The 20,979-nt window shown below is 40.0% G+C and overlaps 1 protein-coding gene across 1 annotated transcript in view; it reads left to right on the forward strand.

Moving 5' to 3' along the window:
- The window catches only part of ANO2 (anoctamin 2), a 248,227-nt gene extending 228,748 nt beyond the window's left edge, over positions 1–19,479 (forward strand). Inside the window, exons 21-25 of the mRNA XM_086762472.1 lie at positions 7,469–7,621; positions 7,726–7,778; positions 10,605–10,786; positions 17,527–17,632; positions 19,198–19,479. Coding sequence (XP_086618598.1) covers positions 7,469–7,621; positions 7,726–7,778; positions 10,605–10,786; positions 17,527–17,632; positions 19,198–19,479 — 776 coding nt within the window. The remainder of the gene's footprint in view (positions 1–7,468; positions 7,622–7,725; positions 7,779–10,604; positions 10,787–17,526; positions 17,633–19,197) is intronic.
- The last annotated feature ends 1,500 nt before the right edge of the window (positions 19,480–20,979 follow it).

The raw sequence follows: 20,979 nt of genomic DNA on the forward strand, positions 1-20,979 counted from the left end.
ACAGATATGAGGCTCTGGATGTGGAAGGCCAGTCAATGGATGATGTGGATGACGGTCCATCTACACCAGAGATGTTGCCAAGGTCAGAAAGGCCTACCCTTCATATCATGATGACGTCCACGAGGAAGAATAGACAAGTTATAGTTGTAGGCAGCTCATGTGAGGGGAGCAGAGGGGCCAATATGCTGGACAGATCCTCCTCTTAGGGAAGTCTGCTACCTGCCTGGAGCCTGGGTTAAGGACATCACTAGGAAACTTCTTAGCTCAGTACAGCCCTCAGGCTATTACTCAATACTGCTCTTCCATGTGGGAGGTGAAGAAGCTGCAATATGTAGTCCAATGGCAATCAAAAGAGACTTCAGGGCTTTGGGATGCCACTCAGTTGCAGGCAGCAACATTGGAAGAAACAGATGGACCCAGCCTATTAATACACGGCTTCATAGCTGGTGTCACCACTACAATTTTTAGTTTTTCAATAATGAGATAGCATACGTGACACCAGGCCTGCTGACGTCAGATGGGACTCACCTTTCTCAAAGTGGGAAGAGGGTCTTTGTTCATGAACTAGTGGAGCTCATGCCCTTCATTCTCTGAAGAATAGCCACGATCAGGTTGAAAGCTTATGGGTAAGAAATAGATACCGAGGCAACAAAGGGAACCTTGTGGTTGGTGTCTACTACAGGCTGCCTGATCAAGGGGAGCCTATTGACAAAGTCTTCTCACTCCAGCTACAGGAGGCAACGCGCTTACAGGCTCTCACCCTGCTGGGAGACTTCAACCACCCCTGTTGGAAAAGCAGCAAAGCAAGCTGTAGGCAATCCAGGATATTCCTGCAATGCATTGAGGATAACTTCTTAAGCCGTGTAACAGACAGTCCTGCCAGAGGGGATGTGACAATGGACCTGTTGGTCACGAATGCAAGTGAGCTAATTAGTGACATCAAGATTGGAGGCAACCTGGGTTGCAGTGCTCATGTAGTGGTGGAGTTCACAGTCCTGAGGGATATGGCAAAGATAAAGGCAAGACCTTGAATTTTAGGAAAGCAAACTTCCATCTGTTCAAAGAATTAGTCAATAGGACCCCCTGGGAAACTGCTCTCAGGGACAAGGGAGCAGAAAGGAGCTGGCAGATCTTTAAGGATGCTTTCCATAAAGCGCAAGAGCTCTTGATCCCCATGTATAAGAAATTAGGAAAGGAAGGTGTCCTGGTTTTATTTAGTGAGGGGGAGCTACAGTGGCAGCTTCTGTAAGAAACTGCTAGAAGTTGTTTCCCCTTTGTCCAGTGGACTCGTCCAGGCCTAGGGTGGACCCACTGTTCAGCAGGGCTGAGCCAATTGGTAGCAGAATGTTCCCTGATAACGCCTCTGTGATAACGTATTTAAGAAGGGGAAAAACTTAAAAAAAAAAAAAAAGAAAAAAGAAAAAAGAAAAAAGGAAGAAGTGATGATGTGAAAAACTGAAGCAGGGGCAGAGATGGGGAGGCACGAGCCTTGTGGGCCTTGCAGGCCTCACCCTCTGGCCTCCTGCTGGGTGGCCGACTGGGCCGGACTCAGCCCAGCGCAGCTGGAAGAAGTGGAGAGGAGAAGAGACGTGAAGAGAACCTGAGAGGTGTCTGCCTGCCTGTTGTGAAGAATTTTTGTAAGAGGAACGGCTGCAGACATCAAGGTCAGTGAAGAAGGGGTAGGAGTAATGTTGCTTTTGGCCAGAATTCCCCTGCAGCCTCCGGTGCAGACCATGGTGAGGCAGGCTGTCCCCCTGCAGCCCATGGAGGTCCACAGAGGAGCAGAGATCCACCTGCAGCCTGTGGAGGACCCCACAGTGGGGCAGGTGGATGCCTGAAGGAGGCTGTGGCCCATGGAGGGCCTGTGCTGGGGCAGCCATTTGGGAGGCACTGCACTCTGTGGAAAAACGACCCGCATAGGAGCAGTTCACAAAGGACTGTAGCCTGTGGGAGGGACCCCATGATGGAGCAACCTGATCTAATTGAAGATGTCCCTGCTCATTGCAGTGCAGTTGGACTAGATGATCTTTAAAGGTCCCTTCCAACCCAAACTATTCTATGATTCTATGATTCTATGATTTAGTTTTAAGGTAGAAGTGTATGTGCGTTTTACAGATACCAGTAGTGTGGGAGGAAGAGGACAACCCTTCACTATGCCAAATAAATTCTAAGTTTTCCTTTGGGGAAAGCTTTCGTGGGTCATTTCTTCAGTGAGGTGAACTCTGAATCTGATTTCAGTCAGCAGGCAGTGCTGAACTTCTTTCTTGAACAGGTCTTGTCTGTCAATAGCATGTCTGCACATAGTTTTGATTTGCACCAGTGAAATTTCTGATGACTGTTTATTTTTATATTATTAACTGATATATATTTGTATTTTCTAGCAGACAGTCTTCAGCAGAAAAACTCTTAATATTCCTGAATGATCAGAAAATTTTGCTCAAGGAATCCTGAAACATAAATTGTCATTGTTAACATGTGTCAAAGTTGTCATTAGTACTTCCTGTTTCTAAAATTGACTTTTGACCCAGACCAATATTCCAAACCACATGCATTCCCAAAGTAGGTAGTGTGTATAGCAATTTCCTCATTCAGCTGGTAGCAAGTTTGCAACATGTGTAACTAGCCTGCAGTGATGGAGTTGGCAAGAAATTGATGTTTAGAGTAGAAATAAATATTACTAATGAAAGAAACTTTATGAAATAGGCTCCAAAACCAGATAAATTATGCAAGTGAACGTGTGACATTTATACCACTACTGTTTTCCTGAGAAGAAACTGACATTAGCAATGACTTTCGGATTCTTATTTCACTTGGTCTTTTCTTCTCCCGTCTAACCCCTCTAAGAGTCCAAGGTTCATGTGGCAATTAATTGAAAACATTTTTCCTCAAAGAGAAATAATAATAAACAGTTTCATCATCCAACTTCTGTTTAAAATCAGTGGCAAAACTCCCTTTTGCATTTTAAGAAGAAAATGATCAGATCCAACGTCTGTAGCTACCGACTACTGTAAGGATTAATCTTAGAAGTTTGGAAGAATTTCCCCTAAAGCAGGAAAAGCCATCAAGAAGGCAATGTGTGAGGCAGTAAAAGAAAAAAAAAAAGAATCATTGAAGAGAAACCTGCATTTTTTTTTATAATCTCTGTAATGAGGATAGATCTGAAAATACCAACTCAGTCTGTTGTGTGTAGGCTTGTTGCATACATTTATTACTAAAGAGCAGTAAATTACACCTTTTCCTTAGTTTCTCAGCCTGGCTTGCCTGTACATTGAAAAGTTTCTTCTTAGGACTTGGAAAGTCACTTAGCACAAAAATTATTCTTCCATTGTTTACTTCCGGTAACATATGACAGATATTATTGATACAGAAGAAAGAAAAAAAGTAACAGAGTCATTAAAAAATACCTTCGGTTAGGTTAGGTTTTGATGGAAAAGATACTGGGTTACTCACAGTACTCAGTGCGTAAATCTGGTAGAACCTGAGTGATATTCATTGTGGAGAGTTTTATGCTCAGGACTGATTCTGATTCTTACACAAGAACTCTAGCCAGCACTGTCCAGATCCATAACTTAAAAGCCTTCATCTGTGCTCTTAATCATAATTTGGAGGCTAGAGTTAGAGGGACAATGTGTGCTATGTCTTTGTTCGGGTTGGGTTCTGTTCAGGCCCTGTACTCGGAGGAATAGCTTCTGTGAACAGTGGACTTCTGAGAGGCACTGTGGTCTGAGAGACTTAGAATCATAGAATCATAGAATGGTTAGGGTTGGAAGGGACCTTCAAAGGTCATCTAGTCCAACCCCCCTGCAAGGAGCAGGGACATCCCCAACTAGATCAGGTTGCTCAGAGCCTCATCCAGCCTGGCCTTGAACATTTCCAGGGATGGGGCCTCCACCACCTTTCTGGGCAACCTGTTCCAGTGTTCTATAACTCTCATCGTAAAAAAATTTTTCCTAATTTCTAATCTAAATCTACCCCGCTCTGTTTTAAAACCATTACCCCTCGTCCTATTGCAACAGGCCCTACTAAACAGCCTTTCCCCATCTTTCTTGACTTCTCTCAATGCTGTTTGTCTTTTATAGTCTTTGTCTCAGGGCCCAGCCAGCCTAAGCCTGAATGAGCTTTGGTAGATGTGGCATCAGGTGTTGAGAACCTCATGGGTTGGCTCTGAGTCCTTTGCCTCTTTCCTGCATAAGACAGACAGTAAAGGTGAATTGTCCTGGGCACCAATAGTATGTGGGTTGGCTTTTTTCTCTCATCAGAAATAGATGTGTCACTGATAGCATGTCTAATCTCCTACTTTGATGCTCCAGAGGAAGGCATTATTTCCCATGTCCTTGACTTCCCTTTCTATACAACCCTTAATCACTTTGTTCACTAGCTTGTGCCATGAGACTGGGTGATGTTCATCTGTTTGTCTCCAGGCTGGCCCACCAGGCAAGTATGAAAGCTATGAAAGAGGCTGGGTTTCCAGAGGCCCAACTTCTGGGACAGGTCTCTTTAAGTCTTTTGTCTCAAAGCACTCGATAATCACCCAAGTCAGGCAGGGCTTCTATGTGGGGTCATAGGGTTGTACGTGAACACTAGAAGATTTGTAAGGAGATCTTGTGGCATAAGCATGAACGTAAAAAAGGGTATTGCAAGGTTGTCATCAAGTCCTCTGGATAAAAATAGGATGTCTTGGCATCAGCTGTCTTTGATGGAACAGTGTTTTTGAGTGCCCTGTAAGTATTGTATATGTTTCCACTGTGACTTGATAGGCCTCTGCAGAACTCTAGGATGCTGTGACTAGATTGTTTCTGAGACCTGAAGTGTATGGCAGGGATTCTTCTCTTTTTAATGCATGCAGATCTGTTGACATATTTGTTTCTACAAATAGTGACCAAACTAAGCAAGTACCTTTACATTGCAGAGGCTGTTCACAGACTGCTTGTTTTGAATTATTGTTTGCTAGTTTACTACAGAAGACCACCTAAATTATGGCATGCTTGGTTTTGTTTGCCCATTTTTTTACCTGCTTTTTGCATCCTTCGCACTTTCTTAAAAAGGAAGCTAGAAGATTGAAGAGATTTCAAGATGGCCACACAATCACTTCTGGCATAGAGTTTTCTATGAGGACCTATTTACACAATTTGTGCAGAAGTCCTTTGCATACCTTGAACAGTCTTTCATGAACTTGAAAAAAAATTGAACTCCATTTTCCCAGGCAATGAATAAAAGGAGCTGCAAACAACATCAAAGCAAATGTGTGTGTGGTTTATACTTAAAGCATTGCAAATGTCTCTTTTTTTTCTTTTTTTCTTTTTTTTTTTTTAACCGAATCCTCTGAGCTCTATTCCTGCTAAATTCACTTAAAATATGGCATACTTTGGTACTATGTACTTCTCTAAGCATTTCACAGTTTTGGGGACATTACTCTAACATCTGGTTTTATTGCCTTATTAATTCCTTTTCCTGACTCTGAACATAAAACATTCAGGAAAGCATGATTTCAAGGATAGGATGCTTGTATGCTTTGGAAAAGCTCAATTTTGGTGCGTGTTACAATATACTCCTTATATCAAAGCAAAACAATGAGAATGAAAATCAAAAGGCCATTTATATAATAGAGAGGTAATAACTTTACTGTGCAAATATATAGTCACTGAGAAGAGAAAAGCAGGAATGTCAGTCAAAAGACTTGTAATCTGCTCACACACACACAAAAAGATGCATACAAGAGAAGCTCCTGGAGAAAGCTGTTTTATCAGTCAGTTGTAGGCTGTGACAGCAGTGCATAAGGAAATTATTTTAAAGTAAATAGTTGTGCTATGTAAGCCCTTGATTTTCACCAAAAAAAAAGTGCAACAGGTTTCTCCAATCGTGGAGAGAGAACTTATACAGGGATTTACTGAAAAAGAAGCCATAATACCTCATACACACCAACCCTTTTTCTATACTACTATTTATTTAAGTCTAAAGTGTAAATCAGGGTTAGATTTATTAGTTTAATCTTATTGGGATTACTGCCTTTGCATTTGGGCAACATGCTTTTCTGTCTCTTTCCTCTTCTTCTACTCATTAGTTTTCTGGGGTAAAAACCCCTCTCATTTCCCTGATGTATTACTTCAAAATAATGCAGCATTTTTACAAGGAAATTATCTAGTCTCATTCAGCACTGATGCCTCCTGCTTTCCATGGAAGACACAGCCTTTTAGGCAATTTGTTAATTTCTCCGCTCCTTGGTGGGGGCGGGAGGGTGGTGGAAATGACAGCCCTTTTCAGGCTCTGATTATACCCAAATAAGATTTACCCAGGTGAGGCAGATTCTGTGTGCCCTAAAGTGCCACTGAAAGAAGGAGGAATTAAGGACACTCTGCTGACCCAAAATCTGAAGAAGCTTGCTTGGAGGAACTTGGTTTTCTACTATATTATTCTAAGTATCTGTAGAGCACCAAGAGCTGTCAGAAAATCAGTTGTTCCAGCATTGTGCTTTGCAGACTGACATTGGTTCCTTAGCTGCTTAGAAAGTATGTTTTGCATGACCTGTCTCCATGTTGTTTGCATGGAGACAGGTCATCCTATGTCCTAGAAAAGAGGCTTAGTTCACTCAGAAGGCAATGTGGTCTTTTTATTTTTATTATTATACCATGGGTGCTGAGCTGAACTCTATGGTGCTAGTAGTCTAGTACTGGGAACAAGATGATATAAAATGTGCCATCCACTTAAAAATGAGAGGGTTTTCTTTGGTTGGTTGGTTTGGTTTTTCCCACTGTGAAAGAAGCATGGAGAACTCAGGAGGTTTGTGCTTCATTGCAATATTACTTGTTCTTTAGGACCAGTGCTTTCTTTCTGCCAAACTACTTTACCCAAATTGCAAAGCCAGGAAAAAAAAAATAAATTTTGAAAGAAAGTGACAATAGCATTCTCCTTTGCTAGGACTTAAACAGGAAGATTTCTAATTTTGAAGGATATCAGTGATGTAAGGAGAGATGAAAATGCTATACGACACCACAGGCTCATGCATCCACAAAGATACTTATTCTGTTTCTGCTCTTGACAGATTGTCACCGACTTTTCCAAAGGAAACTGGGAAACCTTGTAGTTTTTCTCCTTTTGCCTACTTTTGTACCATTTTCCATACAGGCAAAGGACAGGGAAGAACAGCACAGTCTTAATTAGTTAATTATGTATACATGCAGAAGAATACACTCCAAATCCTTTGTTCTTTATTAAATTTATTATTTACTTTGGCTTGTGGCGATGTGCTAGAGACTAGGAGCATTATTAGAAACATTCATAAAGCACAGTGACAAATCTTTCTCTCTTGTATAGCCTAGCCTTGCTTTGTGATATTTATCACTGGGACCAAATTGTGAAGTGGAGTTTTATGGGTTTTGTAACCCACAAAGCTCATCAACGATTTGCTGTCAGCTGCATTTACCAGCTCCATTCAGAAGATATCAAAAAACATTGCATATTTCTCTTACAGTTATCCAGTTTGGCTTTGTCACACTCTTTGTTGCCTCGTTCCCTCTGGCACCTCTCTTTGCTCTTCTGAACAACATCATAGAAGTCCGACTTGATGCAAAAAAGTTTGTTACTGAACTAAGGAGACCTGACACAGTAAGAGCAAAAGATATAGGTAAGTAATGAAAAAACATTACAGTGAAGACAACACCAACAATTCAACATTGAAGAAGAAAAATTATAGTAAATCCATTAATAAATTCTGGTTTTCACTTACAGGAATTTGGTATAACATTTTGAGTGGTATTGGAAAGCTTTCAGTTATCATTAATGTAAGTATTTGGTTACACCAGTTTCTAACCATGATCTTGGAAGCTTATGTTGTCCCTCCAACATAATTTAAAAGTGATGTCTAATTTTCTCAATTGCTATAATATACAATAAAATCTAAATTATCCAGTTCATTCTTGTGGAAGTGTAAAGCATGGGTTAATTACAAAGGAGATGACTATTCACTCATCTCATTCTCTCTATCCTTGTGTTATATAGGAAGACTAATATATATAAGAACAACTGATGAAGGGGATGTAACACTCCAGATAATTAAGTTCTACTTGTCAGTCATACCCATGCCTTTTTCTGTTACTCGACTAGTATAACTGTTGACATGAATAAAAAGGATGTAATATGACATCCTAGATTCTAGGACTAGGAAGTCCTTAGCTAGATGAAAAAGCACTAACATTTGTTCTAATATATACAGGTATGGTTATATTCCTAAACATAATTTCTTCCACTAAGTATTTCTATAAAAGTAGCTTTTTTTTTTTTTTAAGTTGGCTCACACACTCCCCAAGCTACAAAATCTTAATGGAAAAATATATTCTTTAATAGAACAAGAATGATTACACTAACATAATATGTGTCGGGTATACAGATGTATTATGTTTATTGTTCTACATGTATTTCTTAATTAAATTTTCTTGTATATGCTTTAAGATAGAGACTCATGCCCTATGAGTTTAATCATAATAATGTCTAGCAGGTTTTTGACCCACAGATATCAAAACACTTTAGAAAGGCAGATGGTTTAACATCTTTCTCAGCAACATGGACAGTGGGAGGGCGTTGCACCCTCAGCAAGTCTGTCAATGACACCAAGCTGTGTGGTATGGGGGAAGGGATGCCATCCAGAGGGACCTTGATAGGATGGAGAAGTGGGCCTGTGAGAACCTCATGAAGTTCAACAAGGCCAAGTGCAAGGTCCTGCACATGGATTGGGGCAATCCCAAGCACAAACACAGACTGGGCAGAATGGATTGACAACAGCCCTGAGGAGAAGGACTTGGGGGTGTTGGTGGATGAGAAGCTGGACATGAGCTGGTAATGTGTGCTTGCAGAAAGCCAGCAGCATCCTGGTCTGCATGAAAAGAAGTGAGATTAGCAGGCTGAGGGAGGTGATTCTCTCCCTTTACTCCACTCTTGTGACACCCCACCTGGAATACTGCATCCAGCTTTGGAACCTTCAACACAAGAAGGACATGGACCTGTTAGAGTGAGTCCTGAGGAGGGCTGCGAAGATGATCAGAGAGCTCAAGCACCTCTCCTGTGAGGACAGGCTGAGAGAGTTGGGGTTGTTCAGCCTGGTGAAGAGAAGGCTCTGGGGAGAACTTATAGTGGCCTTCCAGTATCTGAAGGGGGCCTACAAGAAAACTGGAGAGGGACATTTGACAAGGGCATGTAGTGACAGGACAAGGGGTAATGGCTTTAATCTGAAAGAGGGTAGGTTTAGATTAGACATAAGTAGGAAATTCTTTACTGTGAGGGTGGTGAGGCACTGGAACAGGTTGCCCAGAGAAGCTGTGGATGCCCTGCCCCTGGAAGTGTTCAAGGCCAAGTTGGATGGGCCCTTGAGCGACCTGGTCTGATGAAAGGCGCCCCTCTCCATGGCAGTGGTGTTGGAACTAGATGATCTTTAAGGTCCTTTCCAACCCAAACCATTCTATGATGATTCTCTGTTTGTCACTACTGAAGGGGAAACTCATGCAGAGGTGTTATACAGTTTATCTAATACAATAGCTTCCAGCACAATAGCACTCTGTAGCAGTATGTAGGCTATCATTACAATCAGGAGAACTATAATGCCTCCAGAGAAGCAGTGTTGTTTGAATTGGGTGGAGCATTTTTCACTTATTTGAGTTTCCAGGATTTAAGGTAGGAAATCTGTGCAGCCCTGCACATACCCATAATTTTGCTACCAGGCATAGATTTTAGGCTTTCCAAGCACTAATCTGTGCTGGATGAGCAAACACTGGTGCCTCTCATTTTTATATGCATATACTTTGCAAGTTTATGATCCTTGATTATTTTCTGTGTTGAACAAACTCTCAACATTTTTTATTTGCTGAGGATTCCATTAAAATATCAGTGAGCTACTTTTTATTGACAGAAATGCAAATATGTGCATACCCAATTTTAAAAAATACTGAATGCCCAATTCTGCTTCTCCATACAAATAATATTGATACAGAAGAACTATTTGGCAAAATGTAGTTCTAAATGAATCTAAAGAATTCTTACTGGTATGATCGAGATACTTCTGTGTCGGATTCACTTCCCCATTATGTCAGTTTTATTCCAGCATGAGATCCACCGATGTCAGTTGTGTAAATCCTGATGCAGAGGGGAAAATGAAGCGTGACTACCTTAGACTCAACTAGTTCATATCAGATAATACAGATTATACTCCAAATCATACCAGTTAGCTATTACGTCTTATTGTAGTTCTTTTAAAACTATTGATAAACCTCCTAGTGGCTCCAGGGATGAAGAGTTGGAGAAAAGTATAGTGTATTAATTGCTTTTACTACTCTACGCTCTGAGAAATATTCCATTTCGCTAACCACAGTCTTCGCCTGCAGAGACAGAGCAGGTTACTGTGTATTTGTATAAGTATACATTCTGTATTTGTATAAGTATACATTCTGTACCAGGTCTGGCCATTTAACTCTCACTTCATCATCACTCTAAACTTACTTGAATGTGAAAACTCTCACCTGAATTAACTTAATCTGAAACATGTTAGACATAGATTCATGGAGCTATTTTTGGTTGTGGTTTTTTTTGTTTTGTTGTTTGTTTTTTTTTTTGTCTCTCAGGCTTTTGTAATTGCTGTCACATCTGATTTCATTCCACGCCTTATGTATCAATATGCATACAGTAAAAATGGAACCATGCATGGCTTCATCAATCACACGCTCTCATACTTCAATGTCAGTCATCTCAAGGCTGGAACACAGCCAGAAAACTCCCCATTTGCACAGGATGTTTTATTCTGCAGGTAAAGTACTTCTAATGACAGTTGGCATAGTCAAAGTATTTTTTTGTGTCTTCTCTGAGACAAAAATTTTCCAAGTGGGAACTGATAATATTTGTGTCTTGAAGAAGGTGGTTTTAAGAGTACAGGTTTTAGAGTATTCTCACTATGTTAGAAGGTTCTTAGAAGGCTTTTTCCACTGCATGAAAAGGCAAAATAAACAATTTAGACATACTTACTCAAATAAAAAAAAAAATCTGTTCTGTACTGAAAGACATAACTTTCATTAAAAACAATAAGTTTTTAAAATGGACATCCGCTAATTAGAATCAGGCTTTCTTTCTCTTTATTAAGTTCTGTGTTTACTTGATGAGATTTGAGTTTTCCATATATTCTTCCAATCTTCAAAACCTGCATTGTTCCCCATCTACATGTCTTGTATTTCAGCTTAATCTTTTCAGACTGTGGAAACAAGGCTCGACTTCCTTTAAAGTATGTCCAAATTGTTTAGTCCATGGCTCCCATAGTGCAGATACTGATGGAGTAGTTCTAGTTTGCACAAGAAATCACTAACATGGCTCCAGGGCTCTCAAATTAACCTTGCTTTTTTATAAAAATATGTGGAAATTCAAAGAGTTGTTTGAAGACAGTACAACCCAAGGCTGTTCAAAACTGAGCCCCTCTGAACACTGCTATATTCGACAGTCTGTCTCACCTTCCTTTTGGAGTCTCTTGAAACCACACTGGACTCTACAATAGCAAGAAAACATCACAAATATCGCAAATCTTACTCTTCCATTTTCTTTGGAAAGCGACTCTTCAATTACATGATTTTTACTACAGACAGGTCTTTAATTTGTTTTGATGCATAATATATTTGGATATGTCCTCTGTCTTTTTCTGATGCATGCCAATGTTTTTTAACCTGGTAGACCTGATAGTTGCCATCTGAACCTTTCCTGGTTCTAAAACTAGATTCACCTCTGTTTTTCTCAGTCTCTTCTCTCAAACTCGGGTCTTTGGTCTCCTGCTTTCATTGTGGAGTTTTGCTCTGAGATAAAATTTTGACTGAAGTGCCAAAAGTGGAATTCTTGAAATCTCCCAGCATCAGTGTCAAAGCGAGGGCACAAAATCAGTTACCAAGCAGAGCAGAATAAGACAAATCTTACAGGTGACATTCACGTACTCTCTAGCATCAGATTGGCCTGATTTATTGAATAATGAAATACTGGCAGAAAATGCTACTAGTTATTGTAGCTATCCAGTAGTGTTTTCTGGTTAGAGCTTCAAATTCTTTCTTCTTGCTTCCCATTCACTTGAATTCATTGTCCTTGAGAAATCTGTATTGAATATACAAATAGATTTCCTCATTATTAGTTACAGTGAGCCCTATATTTCTGCAAATCTGACATTCAGATTTTCTTACATAAATTGTATTTACAGAGTAGATAGAGATAGCTAGGGCAGCTAGAAATTTTTAAAAGTTTACTGTTAAGTTATGACTACTCAAGTCTTCTATAAATTTGCAAGAGCAGCTCTCAGTGTGACAGGGAAGCCTTGTAATTAAAGCTGGTTAGGATGCACTTTTTTGTCCTATCAAAACCTTTGTCTTCAAGTTAAAGTTGGGGAGGAAAAATATATCAAATAAATCAAACACTTTTATTTTTTAAAAATAAAAATAACAAAATCCAATTAATTTAAAATATTTGCTGGTTTTACCCTCCTAAAAATAAGTGCAGTTAAAAACAAGTAGCCCCTTAAAAGCAAGGAGAGAAATTCACTTTGCAATTATGCTTCCAAGTTAGGTGCTGTAAATTGCCCTTCAGAACAGTTCGCTTCTTTTCACTGATTATTTAAGGGATCATATTCTAGCAAAGTTCCTGAAGCAGCCAAAAACCTCTCCTTGCTTCTAAATGACTGCACATTGCTAAACGTAGACTGCATACCTATCTCCACAAAATCATGTTTGTTTTTTTCCATTCTGATATTATTAGGGAATAAGAAGATTTGCTAAAATCGCTTGAGAAGGGGTAGATGGAAGCTGTCCAACAAAGCCTACAAATCCATACTCATCTTAAGGAGTATATTAAATATCGTAATGTAATCATTTTCAAGAAAGAAGACTTAAAGTTGGCAATTATTCAGTGTAGTCTGTGCATGTTTACCTCCTGCTCCTGAGCAAGCAAACTTTAATCACGCTTTTAATCCCGCTGATTTTAAGGAGAGTATTTATCTCACTTGACTATAAGCCCTAAAAATTATGTATCTTGGTTCCTTTACTTGAAGCTGAGTAAATACAGTGAGAAGTCTGGCCCTCTATCTCAGGCAGTGCTTTTGGGATTGCCTTTGGGATGTACCTACCTTTTACCTTGACTACAGTGAAGGCTAGATGACTGCATGGATAAGACTCCTATCTTTTAAGCAGGTAATGAGAGAGCATATAACTCAGGCACCAGAGCCACATTCTGGTGTCAGGAAATTTGTTAAAGGGATCTGGAGGTGATTAGATGAGAGCTGATGGCAGACAGAAGGGAAAAAAACCTCTCCGGTGCTTAAAGCTGCATGCTGTGCTCTACCTGCTATTTTATTTGTGGCAGCCAGGGTAGAGCCCCTTAAACCTAGGGCCAGTCCTCTTTCTTTTCTCAAAATGTTGTTCCCTGTGAGCTCTGCTGTTCCCCATTTCAGTATGTTGCTAGGAGTTATTTCTTAGTATAATGTTACGTGTCATCTCTGTTCTTTCTGACAGACTTTTAAGTCTGTGAAACTCTTTTCTGCTCTCATTTCCTGCACTTCTTAATTTTCATCCCCAAATTAGCCTGTGTTTTGCTTAAGGAAGCATCTCAATCCATATGGATCCCAGTTCACTGTGACTTTGCTACTTTCGCTTTGCTACTGTTGACCTGGTCTCAGTCACTGGCCTCTTATTTCTGGTGTATGACTGCCAGTGTATTTGTTAAATGTGTGCATTAACAATGATCATGAAGTGCACTCCTCAGATGAGAATGGATTCAACAGAAGAGAAGGGAACAATGCATACTAGATATAACAGTGGTCTCCACCTGATAATATCAAGTCTATACCACCAAAAAAAAAGAAGAAAAAAATGATTGCAAACAAGACGCAGATACTAAATGTTGGACCATGTACTAGTCTGAATGAGAAACAAGTATGAGAACATTTCTCTTCCACTATCAGGAAAGAATTAGGAAAAGATGTCAGTATCCACATTCACTGTTTCTTGTTATCATCCGCCTCATTTGAATCTTATCAAAATCATAGCTTTGGATGGAACTATCGCTATGATAAAATATGGAATATCTAGCTTGTGTCCCAAGAGACAAGCAACAAACACTGTCCCTTAAGCTAGAAATAAAATCTGCTTTTCTGTTTCTGGCAAATATGTTGGGAACAAGCTGACCTCTCTTATTCTTAGATTTCTGTGACCTCTGGAGATAAATGTGGTTACAATAAGCCTGAATTTAGCTCCTTACGGGCATTGCCAGAGATTAAGGTATCTTAAAAATAACCATAACAAGGCAGAAACAACTCTCCCACTGAACATCCAGAATACATACTTTGAATATTTTGAGCAGCATTTTCTACAATGCTGTGAACTATTTGACACTGCTTCCAAATAAACTTTGCTGTAATGCCATTCTGATGCATAGCATTAATTGTAATGATTTTTTTTCAGAGAAAAACAACATTTGTATAGCTAAAGGCAAATTAAAAACAAACCTTGATAAGTTACATGACTTTTTTTTTTGTTTAGCCCTTTTAATCTTTATAATATGGTATGATAACAGAGTACATTAAAGCATGCTGATCACACTGAAAAGAAGAAAGCAGCAGATATGGAGTCATTAAAGGGACTTTTCCAATAGTCTGCTCCCATATTTAGTAAATTTATAAAGTGTCTTTGAATTAATTAATTTTCTTAATGCTCTGGGATTCTTCTCATCTTCTCCCAGTGATCAGTGGTGGAAACTAATATTTTTCCCTGAACAATTCTTACATACTTCTGCATTGCCGAAGCACTACTTCCTTGTAATTCAGTCATGTTTTCTTCAATTTATTGTCAAAAACCATCTGAAAAAGGAAATGAAACAGATCAGTTGATTTAGACTGATTTGCAATTCCACCTACATAGACATTTTTGGGTTTTTTTCTACCAGTCTTTCATTTTCCCCACACAATATACTTGTTAAATATACTTACATATTTCTCTTAGCTCTGCCTGCAGTTCAGTTTTATCGAAGTCTTGTCTGGTCCTCTCCATCCATTCTCACTTCCCCAACGTATCTCTGCTCTTAGTGTGCATTTTTCTTCTTCCCCCTTGGTACTCTATTTATAAACCACATTGACTACTTCATATTCCTGTCCTTTTTCAGAGGAATTAGAGTTGTTTGCTATTTTTGAAACATAATAATCTTTGCAGCACCAGTTGTCTGCTTTCCCTAGTATACTTGCCGAAACAAATATTTTAAGAATGAAAAATTGAAGACATAAGGGAAAGGATGGACTTTTTAAAAAATTAAAATAACTGTACAATATAGTGGTTAGAAAAACCCTCAGTTATTGCACTTTGAAGTCCCATGTGCCACAGAATAATTTAAAAGGGAGTTGGGGAGGAAGCCCAGCTACCTTGTCTGTAACTCTGACAGCATCTCACTTCACCATAAATCATTTGCTACTGTTCTGTTGAATGTAGATTCAGGCATCATAAGCAGTGTGTTTTCCAGCTGAGCCAGGTGAAATTTTTATGGGGTCTGATATCCTGTATGTTGGTGAAGCTCAGAGCACATTAAATGGTCACAGTTGGTGACCCTTCCAGGTGAATCTGGGCTCTGTTTCAAGACAGATTGATTTACGGGGCTAGGCAAAATCCACAACTCAGTGGTTTTCCTTGGCTTTAATGTTCAAGCAGATTAAATTCAAATGAACTGACTCTCGTCCTCTCTGCAGCCTTCATACACAGATTTGAGCAACATATGGGAGTCCACATTAAACAGAAAGGTACTAGAGGGATCTCACAAGAATCCCGTGTAAGACAGGATGGAGAGCAAGGATGCTGTGTACACACCACTGAATAAAACAAATAATCCAGGGTCTAACACAGGCCAGGTTGTTCTTCCATAAATTAATACAGCCCCCAATTTAAAGTTGTTTCCTCCTTCTCTCCCTCCTCCCTCTTCCCCCTTGTGGGTTTTTCCTTGTGTCCTTTTTCCCCAGGAATGTGCAGCACAGAATTACATCCAGCATTTCAGACTGAATTCCTTTGCAGGGGGCGGTGGGGTGGGTGGGTCTAGCAGGGTGTGGATTGTAAATGTACAATTTAACATGCAAAACCATGTAGATAGAACCTGAAGGTAATTTTTGGTAAGTGCACCTGCAAACTGAAGCTGACAGATTTTATATATGAACCTTCTCCATTGTTCCCTGGTGGAGGGTTTTCCACAGTCTAATGAATCTTACTGTCAGGAAGGGTTTTGTGGTATTCAAAACAGATTTTCCCTTTCTTAATTTCATCCCATTACTCCTAGTCAAACACTGTGAACAGCACTAAATTATCCCTTTCAGTCCTAAGGGCACAATTTGTGCATGGCTATCATGTCCAGCTATGGCTGTTACTTACCAAAGTGGAGCAATACATGTGCTCTTCTTTAATCTTTTCCAGTGAGTCAGTCTCCTCAGCCCCTGGATTGTTTTGCTGAACTGCCTTCAATTTGTTGCTATCTTTTTCTTCTTTTTTTTTTTCTTTTCTTTTTTTTTCCCCTCTGAAATCCCCACAGCTGAATGGCTGAATGCAGCATTCCAGGTGTGGCTTTACCTGAGCTGTGCAGAGAAGGGCTAATACCCCTCAGCACCATTGTGCCTTTTGTTTACAGATCCACAACTCATACTGTCCTGCTGCCACATTTCAAACTTGTGCTAACTTGCTGGCCACTGTAAGCTGCAGGCTATTTTCTTTGTATTTTCTTTCCAACGCTATCCTTTCAATGATCCTTCAATTGTTTTATTTTTAATTACTTTCCATTTCCCCAGATTATTCTCATTATGTTTCCTGTCTGTATTTCTTATTGCTTTCTGTGTTTCCTGCTATTTGCAAAACTTTCCAATTTAGGAGCATCTGTGACTTTTATTAGCCTGTTGTTTACTTCCAAATGATTGATGATAATACTAAAAGCATCAGCCTTTACACCAAACCACTAAGGCTCTGTTTTATCCTGTCCAAGGCTAGACAGTTAATTTAGTAAGTGCCCTTCCCATGGCTCCCCCTGTCGTTAATGCAAAGACAGGAACCACCAGAGTGCGAGTCAGATTCTACATGGGCTGAATTATTGCCTAAATTAATCAAGGTTTAGGTGAGATGAACACAGGCTTGTCTCCTTCAATCCGCAAATGCCTTAGACTATCTTACGCTTTAATTTCAACGCTTTGTTCCCTGTACACTGAGATCAATTTAACATTAACAAAAAAAAAAAAAAAAGGGACATTTGTAAATCCTGGAAAATCTGGAAACTACCAAGATTAAAATGATGTTCTGATTTTGGTTACAACTGTGAAAACCAGACTAAGCTTGCTAAATTCAGTGGAGATAGTCCAGCTCTAATTCTGGAGCTGTATTTCATAATAAGGGTTGAAGTAGGAACATCTGGAGGATCTGATTCTTTAGGTTCTGTGATTGGAACATTGTGTTAAAGCGATTCGTGCAGGAGGAGATTGCTGGAACTGTGTGATAACTGACCTGTCTTCATCAACAGGTTCAAAGACTACAGAGAACCACCTTGGTCCCAAGATCCATATGAGTTTTCTAAACAGTACTGGGCGGTCTTATCTGCTCGCTTGGCTTTTGTTATTCTATTTCAGGTAAGTCTATTGAGTTGCTGCAATTTCAGTTGCAGAAATATCATAATAAATGGATTGAAATGCATGTGCCAAAGAAGCCCATATCCAATAGAGCTTTTCTGTTTGCAAATACCCAGCCTGATGTGTTTGTACGCAGCTGTTGATGTGCCAGTGGGCTGCAGCACAGGTTCTCCTTTTGGAACACGGTGGCACACCTCTTCAGCACAGATTTCCTTTCCCTTCATGGAAGGGAAGACCCACAGCCTGCCTTAGCCCCTGGCACTAGCAGTGCTGCCCAAAATACTCCAGGATCTTGGACATTTCTGTTAAGAGAACTCTGTCAGCTTTTAAACTCTCAGGGGCACCACTTGTAAAAAGCACATAAATGCTATACAGGCTTGTGAAACACTGTTCTTTACCCAAAGCAAGAAACAGAAGTAATAAATCCTTCAAGGTCTTTTGCTACTTTCTACAAGTACATGGAGTAAATTTTCTTCAGTGTGAAGATTTCCCTGACAAGAGGTTTGCTATCACGGCTTGCCTTCTGAATGGCAGGAGCTTTCTACTCTTCTCCATGATCTAGGATCCCGCCACAGTCAAACTGGATCCACTCTTCATATTGAAATCTGCCTCTATTTTCTCCTCGCCTGCCAAATATTCCTAAGTGTGTCTGTGAGTCTTGCCTGGTTTATGTTGCCCTCTTCTGCTTCTTTGCTCTGTATTCAGTAATTTTCTACCACTGGCTGCAAAACATATGAAACCAACTGGTTATGCTGGGCTTCAAATAGCCTGCCTGTTGTTCTGCCAGAGTACATTCCCTGGTTAATTAGCTCCATTGTCTCAGATGGGGATGGAGGGTTCATGTTAGTAGCCTTGTCAGCAAAGGTTCTCACACGTTCTGAGGTATTACACAACACAGCAGTTTTCAAAGCATTATTGTGATAGTATAAACCCCAAATCATAATTTATCTATAAATTTCACAAACGAGCAAAACTTTTTGCCCTGTCTGCTTCCTGCTTCAGTCTTATAAGGATCACCTGTAATGACCTTGATATTTGAGGTTCAAGGTTGTGGCTTGCACGCTGCAGTAGGGTAAACAGATCCTGCTTGTCAGCAGATAGAAGGATTTGAGTACAGAATGACCACGAAAGTTGTCTGCTGTCTGCTCAGGCCACATTGGAAACATACGGGTATGGTTGTGTTGGAGGATGCTTTCACTCATGTTGCTGGATCCTGAATTCAATCTCAATTAATTTGATGTTAAGAACTGTGCACCTTTGAACACCTGTAAAGAATAGGACTGTTTTAGCTACTTAGGCCATGAGTTGCTTGATGAATCCAAGTCCTTTCCCATTTCAAACCTAACTGAACCATGTGTTTAATTCAGCTGCTCCACTGAGAGGGAGTTGTGCACAAAAGTGAGCTGTTTCTTGAACTAAGGCCTTACTCAACTATTTAACACTATGTGCCTTCAGCAAAATGTGTTTGATACCTGCCTCATAGCTATAGCAAAGGTTTGGGTTTGTTCTAGTGTGAGTATTCTGGGTTTTTCATACTTCCTTCATGTCTGTTGCTGTGATTGCAGAATTTGGTGATGTTCCTTAGTGTTCTGGTTGACTGGATGATTCCTGACATCCCCAAGGACATCAGCGAACAGATCAAAAAGGAGAAGAGTGTGCTTGTCGACTTCTTCCTGAAGGAAGAGCATGAAAAACTGAAGCTGATTGAAAGCTTTATCGCACGCGACAAGCAGAAACATGAAAGTGGGACCAAAGGCAAAAGGATCCGGGCTGCCAGCTTCTGTCAGTTTAACCGAAGTCAGCAAGGCAGCTTTGCCTCCTTCAGCTCGCGTCACACAGAAGTGTGACTCCTTAGGGAGGGGTAACATACTGTGCTTACCTCTGCAATACCTGCTTGCTGTGCGATGTGATTCTGAACCTGGATCAAGGGAGAGAGAAACAGTCAAGGAAGAGACAGGGAGCAAAAAGGCGGCTTCTTTTGCTTCCTTAGAAACTCCATATGCAAGGGTCTCCGATACATTTTATACACTATCTGGGCTGCAGCATTTTCATACTTTGTCAGTGCAAGTCAAGAGCTATATTGTGGCTGTAGCTGGTCCCTGTGGTGATGCATGTGAGTTGGGTAGGCACGCAAGAGTTCTCCTTGCTTGTGCAGTCTCCGCGGTAGGACTGCACCCGTCCCTCTTCCTCCAGACACCCTGTGGGGCACGGGGAATAGAAGGGACACTCCTGCCTCAGTATGGATCTTTTGGCAGGTCTGACTGCCCGCAGCAAAGCACGCACAATGCTTGGTCTCAGGGCTTGTAGCTGCCAGCAGATGGTTTATAAACATGTGGAGTCTCAAGGAGTCATTGTGCCTTCCTCACGTACACTGCCACTTGGTGCTGTCTCTGCAGGGCATGCAGGGCTCGGCTGTCGCTAAGGGCACAGAGCTGTGGGAACAGAAGGAATGAAAATCACTGAGCGCTTCCATGTTACAGATATATTGTGTTTTGCTTAGTAGGAGCTTGAATGCATGTGCTAATGAGCAGAGAGGCCACAACATATGCATCAGAATGAAGCAAAGCTGCTAGAACCAGGAAGCTCATTGTTATTCATTGTCCTGAACAAAAAAAAATAAACCAAACCACCCTGTATGTTTGATTATCCTCTCACTTAGACTGGGAATTCAGCCAGTAACAAGAGGAATCACACCACTAAACCACGACCAGTGCGATGTTGAGGAGTGAGAATGGAATCAAGCCCTGTAAATCATGTGGCATTTTCATGTACATTGTGCGTAAAGTAACTAAAGTAGCTGCTGTTGTGCATTTACTATGAGGTAAAATACTTTGCAGAACTGCATTTCATTGGAAGATAAATATATTCACTAACCAAGCTTTAATGTACAAGCATTTAATGAATAACTTTATTCTGTTATGAATGAAAATAAAACTTTTTCAAATAAAAATTTTCTTAATATTTTGTCTTCTCAACAATGCTTTCAAAACCATGAAAAACACAAACCAAAATAAGTTCTTCAGTTTCAAGCATTGTATACCTTATGGTTGCTCTTTAATATTATAGTGGTATTTTACATATTTCTGAAAGCTAAGAATTTCATTATTCTCTTAGATGGAAAGATCTATTTCTATGAGAACTTCTGGTAATTTAATGAGATATATGAAAATAATTGGGGTATTTTCATTGAGTGCCTAAACTAAAGAAAATAAAAATGGGAGAACTGTTTCAGGGTAGGCTGAAATTAAAAGTTTCATTTTAGAGTTTAATTTAAAAAAAAAATTATTTAGAGTTATTTATCCCTGCCATATAGTAGATCAAATTTGAAATGATAACACCAACTTGAA

Source organism: Chlamydotis macqueenii, chromosome 1 (genome assembly GCF_036417535.1).
Source record: "Chlamydotis macqueenii isolate bChlMac1 chromosome 1, bChlMac1.mat, whole genome shotgun sequence".
In the NCBI taxonomy this organism is placed as follows: Eukaryota; Metazoa; Chordata; class Aves; order Otidiformes; family Otididae; genus Chlamydotis; species Chlamydotis macqueenii.